At 33.4% G+C, this 7,728-nt stretch overlaps 1 protein-coding gene across 4 annotated transcripts in view; it reads right to left on the bottom strand.

Annotated features, from left to right (window-relative positions):
• Nucleotides 1–4,311: 4,311 nt before the first annotated feature.
• The window catches only part of LOC137024692 (NACHT, LRR and PYD domains-containing protein 3-like), a 28,846-nt gene continuing 25,429 nt past the window's right edge, over nt 4,312–7,728 (bottom strand). For all 4 annotated transcript variants that reach the window (XM_067392509.1, XM_067392510.1, XM_067392508.1 and 1 more), the window contains one exon: nt 4,312–6,337. In XM_067392509.1, coding sequence (XP_067248610.1) covers nt 5,778–6,337 — 560 coding nt within the window. In that variant the 3' untranslated portion in view covers nt 4,312–5,777. The remainder of the gene's footprint in view (nt 6,338–7,728) is intronic.

Raw genomic sequence — 7,728 nt, 5'->3', positions numbered from 1 at the left:
TTTGACTTTTGGTAAATTTCTCATAGCTTTTTGCCCTATCAAACTATAACTAATATATCGGCAGCTCCCCTAACAGATCACTGTTCAATTGAATTGATGATAAATCATAAAAATAAACCTTTCCGTAACAAGGGTTATTGGAAGTTTAACTCCAATCTTCTCAGAAATGAAGGTTATGTGAAATTGGTCAAAGATATTATTTTAAATATTATTAATGTAATAGGCTGGTTTCCTGGATATATAAATGGAAATTCTTCAAATACAAACTTCGACAGTTATCTATTTCGTACACTAAACAGCCAAAAATATTATATTTTAAAAGCAATTATTAAATAAATGAATATTCTAACAAATTGAGTTTGACAGAGGATGATAGATCAAGATTGTTACTTTTGCAATCACAGTTGGATGAAATCTATATGAGAAAAGCTAAGGGGGCATATATTAAATCAAGAGCTAAATGGATGGAAAAAGGGGAGAAAAACTCAGCTTATTTCTGCAGACTGGAAAAAAGCGTCAAGAAAGAAACTCTATTAAAATGTTAATTATTAATGGGGCAGGGTGTTCTAATACACAATTAATAGCTAAAGAAGTCGCCAAATTTTATCAGGTTTTATATTCGTCATCCTCCTCAATATTAGTCCCTAATTCTCTCTTTGAAAAAATTGGACAATTTGTCCCTCATATAGATGAACAATTTAAAATGATATGTGATGCAGAATTAATAATTGAAGAACTTGTTTCTGCTGTTATGTGTTTGTCATTAGATAAATCACCTGGCCCAGATGACATTACGTCTAAATTTTATCGCCATTTTTGGGTCTTATTAAGGTAATTTCTTTTTGCAGCTTTTCAGAAAATTACTAAAACTTTGGTTTTGCCTAGTTCAATGAGACAAGGCCTTATCACACTTATTCCAAAACCAGGAAAAGATTGTAGATTGTTGGACAATTTACGACCTGTAACTTTAATAAACAATGACTATAAATTACTAACCCACATATATAATAACCGCTTGAAACACAGCTTATCCAAAATTATTGGGGAGACACAAACTGGATTCATTAAAGGCCGATCTATACATAATATTTGATTGGTTCTAGACTTGCTGGATTATAATCAAGAAATAGAGGATGATGGGGTCATTTTATTTTTAGATTTCTATAAAGCCTTTGATATCTTAGAACATTCTTTTATCTTTAAATGTTTAGAAATGTATGGCTTTGGTGAAAATTTTTGTAATATTATTCAGTTATTTTATACAAATACCAATAGCTCAGTTGCCCTACCAACAGGCACTTCACCCAGATTTGATGTCAAGAGAGGAGTTAAACAAGGCTGCCTCATCTCACCCTCATTATTTATTCTGACTACAGAGATGATGGCTATCCTAATTAAAAACTCAAATGTTGAAAGTTTAAATGTATTTGGACAGAAAATTATACTTAGTCAATTGGCTGACAATACAACATTATTTTTTAAAGATATTAAACAAATTCCTAAAGTAATTGATATAGTTAATTATTTTCCCAAATTTTCAGGTTTAAAGCTTAATATTGGCAAATGTGAAATTATTACCATACATGAATGCCCTCTTAAAGCTGTATATTCCGATTAAGTTGTGTGTCAAATATTTAGCCATAAACATTTCTAAGGACGAGGTCTTGATGGAAAAGCAAAATGTTTGGAATAGATGGAATGAATGCAAAGGCAGGCTTGATGCGTGGATGCAAAGGGATTTGTCTGTTTTTGGAAGGATTTATTTAACGAAAATGGAAAGTCTTTCTAGGTGTATTTATCCTGCATCTTGTCTCTCTATTTCTAATAGAGCTATTAAGACCAATAATCAAATTAATTTCAATTGTATATGGAGAAAACGTGTGCACTACATAAAGAGAGCACAACTTATACAAGATTACGAAAATGGTGGTTTACAAGCCTTTGACTTCTATTGTATAAATGGAATGTTGAAGGTCAAATGGCTTAAACATTTTATAACAAATTAAACTAGTTTCTGGTTTTGTATTCCCAGAGGTATATTTAAAAAAACTGGGTGGAATTGATTTCCTACTGAGATGTGATTTCACTGTTTCCAAACTACCAATCAAACTATCGTCCTTTCACCAGTTTGTTATATTGGAAGTTACTATATAAGCACAACTTTACGTCACATAGAATCCTCATATGGAACAATAGATTTATTTTATCTCAGTACAAGTCTCTGTGCGTTCTTGATTGGCTTAAAAAAAGGTATTTGGTCAGTTCTTCATTTGATGGATCTTGTTATCTTTTAAACATTTTTGTTTTAAATATAATTTACAGTGTGAACGCAAACAATTTGAACGTGTTTTAAATGCCATTACAAAAAGTTTTATAAATTTGGTACATAACACTTTGTCAACATGCCTGATGGACTTTGTGAACTCCCATCCCTTTTTTTCAATGGTAATGACCTCAGCGCAATGCTTCCTCTTGCAAAATGAAACTTTCGCCTAACAGTTTTACCTGTGTTCAAAATCAAGCACTGCTCTCAAATCACAAAGTCTCAAAACAAATGTAATATTTCTCCGTCATTGTCTTTTGACAAACGAAAACGTTCATAGTAGCTCAAAATTGATCAGACATTACTACTCTGCTTTGATCTTTGCAATTTTCTGTTTTTATTCCTCCTCCTCTTTCTTGCCCTCCTCCTCCTCCTCCTCTTCCTCTTCTTCTTTCTTGCCCTCCTCCGCTTCCTCCTCGTCGCCCACCTCGCATACGCACTTGTCCTTGTCCTCTCGCATTGTTCTATCCATTCTCAGACTTTCTCAATGATGGGATGATGTCATCACCCCACGTGTCGACCCTAGTCCTAGCACAAAACAGCAACAACAACAGCAATAGCAGGCTCTAGATGCTTTTGTTCGTGCTGCAGAAGTTACTGAGCCAAAATAAAGCATTATTTCTAAGCTTTGGTAAAGTTTGTATACAGCGCGTAAGGTTTATGTGCATGCTCCAAGTCTTGTTTGCTGCTTTAAGTGCATTTCTGTGACAGAATATTTATTAGACAGTGCCACATAATGGTCTGGCATGTATACTACATCATTTTGAGTCGTTTTAGTGGTTTTGTGTGGACGCAGATATTTTTTGAGACGAGGAAAAAAAAAAAGATCGGTTTAGGGTAAGCTCTGGCTTCGTGTGGACGTAGACACAATGACATGTATTCTTTATTTGTATTTGATTGTTGCCACTTGTTGTTTACCTATACGGATGACATGTGCATTAGAGTGCAGAATGTGTTTTGAGAATGAGAATGTGTTTAGAGTTTTGCTGAAAAGTCTAAGTGAGATCTGCAAATTGTGTTTTACCATGTGACATGGTTTAAGGTATTGACAACAGACTGCACAATTAGCTAAATGAGGTCAGGCAACTGAGAACTTTGTTCAGACAATGGGTTTTAGTGTTTTAGCAATTGAGAAAAACTATATTATTATTTTAAATTATATGTAATTTTCTTTTATTAATATTTATTAGTGGTGGGCCGTTATCGGCGTTAACGTTTATTCAAACAATAAAAACCGTTTTGTTGCTCTTTAATGTGTCATGACCATAGACTGTAAAAAAAGTCATGACAGATTGCTGTAGCGCCTCAGCTCAAGAGGCTCGTAAACCGATCATCTCTTACTACTAGTCCATTTATAGCATCAAATAAACATGAATGAACATGAGAATCAATGTTGTTTCAAATGAGCCATTTTAATCTAGATTAATCTAGATTAATTCCAAGATTACAGTGAGATTAATCTAGATTAAAAAAAGTAATCTATGCCCACCACTAATATTTATTTAACTGATATGTGCCTGGCTTGATAGTCATTTAACTATTTTTGTTAATGCCATTGTAAATGTATATTTTGTTTTGATGTTCAATAAAAAAAGAAAGAAAAAAAAGTTAATGTTACAGATTAGTAACTCTAACATTTGCACAGAAAACATGAAAACATGAACATCACTCATTATAAATGTATTTACCAATATTTATGTGTTTACTTATCGCTGAAAGGAAATACAGTGTTTGAAATGAGGCCGTTTCTGAAAATACATTCACATGAAATGAAAGAACAAATACATTACAACATAACAGAGTAATTATTAATCAATAAAGGGAAAATCTAATCAATCTAATCATAATAAATACATTAATAATGATAATTAACTAAAATGTTACTATTACCACTAATAACAATAATAATAAATAAAATATTAATAATAGTAGTAGTAATAATAAAAATATCAAAAGTAAACAACATTAAAAAAAAAGCTCATGGTGAATCTAGAACATAAGCACAATAAGAATTTTATTTACAATGTTTTCCACACTTTTGTATTTTCAGATACAGAGATCGTAACACAATGTTGTTGAAATTACACCTTAAAAATGTGAAGAAATGTGAAACTGTTTATGAAAGAAGTAACAGATTTATAAGATAAATCTCTTTTACAGTATTTTTACCCACATTAATCAAGCCAAACAACATATTTCACTCACACAATGACAGATGATTAACTTCAAAATAAAAGCCTTCTAAAATCATTTACATGCTGTTTTTCTTCTATAAATTCAAATGTATATTTAAAGGAATCTGTTTCCACAGGCTAGTTTCAGTTCAGAATGATAGTACATTACCTCAGAGTGTCACTCACACAGAGTCAGGACTGTCTGATGATGAGTTTCAAAGTAAAAGTCTTCTAAAATCATGTATATGCTGTTTTTCTTTTATAAATTCAGATGTATATTTAAAGGAATTTGTTTCCACAGTCTAGTTTCAGTTCAAAATGATAGTACATCACCTCAGAGTGTCACTCACACAGAGTCAGGACTGTCTAATGATGAGTTTCAAAATAAAAGTCTTCTAAAATCATTTATATGCAGTTTTTCTTCTATAAATTCAGATATTTAAAGGAATCTCAAGGAAACTATTACACTGCTGATTAAAACTGCATTTGTTTTTACAGCGAAAAAAATATTACATTTTTATATGCTTTATTTTTTTATTAGTGATGCACCTACACTGTACACAGAGCAGCACTGCATCGATAAATAGATACTTATAAATACTTTAAACGGAGATAAAAGGAAAAACCATCAAAACTTTTCTGAAGACAGTTCCCTTCAGAGACACATTTATATCAACATATCAGTTCAATATTTATATTATTCTTCCTATATTTAGCGAACAGTGAGCTTGTGTATGTACAGTATTTTCTCTGTGGCGCATCTGTTCTCCTCTTTGTGTCCGTTCACCTGTGTTAACTTCCTGTTTACAGACATCGTAAATATTTCCACACAAATTACATTTTAGGAAATTATTACAAAGCACCTTGTTTGCCAGCCCGGAATAAAAATTGACCAAAAATAACACTAAAAAACTTTTGGATTTATGACCAGTGGACTAGTGCATCTCTATATTTTATTATTATTATAGTTCAAATCATCCCACGGGCCGTATGTGTGACACCCCAAATGATCACAGGAGCTCATGAAAGAAGCGCTTTAGGTTCTGAATAACTGTGTGGTTATGATATATCCAAAAACACAATATTATGGCAAAGGTGTTTGTGACTTGAGATAAATGTTTCTTTTGAGACGTGTTGAAAAATACTGTAAACAAAAGTGTTCATCGTCTTTCTGCATCAACACTCTTATCTTCGATCATCTAGTCAAGTGTGACAGTCACTGATTTATCATGAGCTCTAAGCATTATGGGTAGAATCTCTCTACAGTCTGTTCTGATTCATCAACACAGTTTCACTGATGATCCAATATAACCCCCAAACCCAGGATAGAGCGGTTTATAACCAACCATAAACCCAGGATAGAGCGGTTGAGTGAATGTGGTCTGGACTGTGTGGATGAGGCTCATTGTGTCTCCAGAGACGCTGTAGAAGGACAGAGTTCCTGCTCTGTGATCCACATACACCCCTATTCTACTGCTGATGGGCTTTACAGGGAGATCAGTCACTATTTTATTGTGTCTGAATGAATAACTGTCAGGAGAGCAGAACAAACTCCAGGACTGATCATTACGTCCAAACTCACACTCATCACCCACTCCCTTTCTCCTGATGCTCTTATATGACACTGATATAGACACAGATTTCCCACTACTCTCAATCTCCCAGTAACAGCGTCGATCACACACACTCTCTCTACACAACACCTGCCACACATCATCAAATCTGTCTGGATGATCAAGATACGGCTGCGGTGTGTTAGTGACAGTAATCACTCTGTTCCTCTCAGACAGACGAAGGAATTTATTCACTGTGTTCAGATCCAGAGTGAGCTGATGGGAATCTGATGGAAATGAAACACATCATTGTATCATTTATTACAGAAACTTTCTATCTTCAGTTCAGATCTGACCAGTTAATTTAGGATTTTTCACAAATTTGTATTACAGAAGCAAATATTACAGTTTATTTCAATTGCTAACACTTTTTTTCTTACCAAAATGGATCTTTCTGATCTTATTTACAAATGCTTAAACACAGCAAGTCAGAAATGAAGACTGAATGTTACAAACATTAAATATAGTATAAAACCTATACTGCAACAACATCAGCTCAAAAATATTTAAAAAATATATAAAACAAATACTGAAACAATTGATAAACCTTTTTAATTAGCAGATCACTGAAATATTGAGAAATAGATTCCAGTCTCAGTTGGAGGCACAGTCAGGTGTCATTACATGGATACACAGTGAAATACGACTCTTTGAATTGGATTTGTTCAGTGTGGATGAAGAACAACACAGAGGAGCAGAGAGAAAGAGAGAAATAATGTCTGGGTAAGGGAGAGGAACAGATGAAGGAGAAGTTGGATCAGGACAAGAGGAATGGGAGAGGAGGAAGAATGTGTGCTGGATTGTGCATCTCTATGGTTTTCCCCTTTACACATGATGAACCTATGAAAGCTTATTTCTGCCATGAATAGAACATAAAAAAATGTAATCATGACTTTTTATCTCACAATTCTGGCTTTTTTCTCTCCTAATTCCTATAGAACTGTATATCTCACAATTCTGAGGAAATAGTCAAAATTGTGAGATATAAACTTATAATTGCAAAATAAATAAATAAATAGAATTGTGAGATAGTCACAATTACCTTTTATACTTTTTATTCTGTGATGAGGAAAAAAAGCTTCAACAGTAACCAAAGGCCATGTATGTTGGATTTGTTGTTGATCAATGGCAGCAGTTTCATGTTTCATTTCAGTAAAAGCTTCACTTAATGATTTTACTACAATGATTCCTCTACCATTGTTCCATATATGCAGAATATGTGGTCTGTGTAGGGCACTAACTACCAAAGGGGACAACATCCCACCCTCTATGGGCACCATCAACACCACACACCCCAGAAAGAGATTTTAACTGAAGTTCACCATGTGACCAGTGTCTGCCCTGATCAATTCTGTTACTTTCTTCATCTTCTCTTTTTTCTACTGTACATTCTATAATGTAAAGCCTCATTCACTTCTGTTGTCAAGACAGAGCACACATTCAACACAAAGGAACAAAAAAAAAGGAAAAGGAAACTGAATTATAAAAAAATATGGATTTCATATTTTCTGCAGGTAGAACTGAAACATGACAGTAATGCAGTTTTCATAATGCCATCAACTGTTAGTATTTTGACAGTCATTGCTTTGATAGACTATATGTTCATGTTGGATAGAAA

Source organism: Chanodichthys erythropterus, chromosome 8, assembly GCF_024489055.1.
Source record: "Chanodichthys erythropterus isolate Z2021 chromosome 8, ASM2448905v1, whole genome shotgun sequence".
In the NCBI taxonomy this organism is placed as follows: domain Eukaryota; kingdom Metazoa; phylum Chordata; class Actinopteri; order Cypriniformes; family Xenocyprididae; genus Chanodichthys; species Chanodichthys erythropterus.
This window is presented reverse-complemented; position numbering and strand designations above follow the sequence as displayed.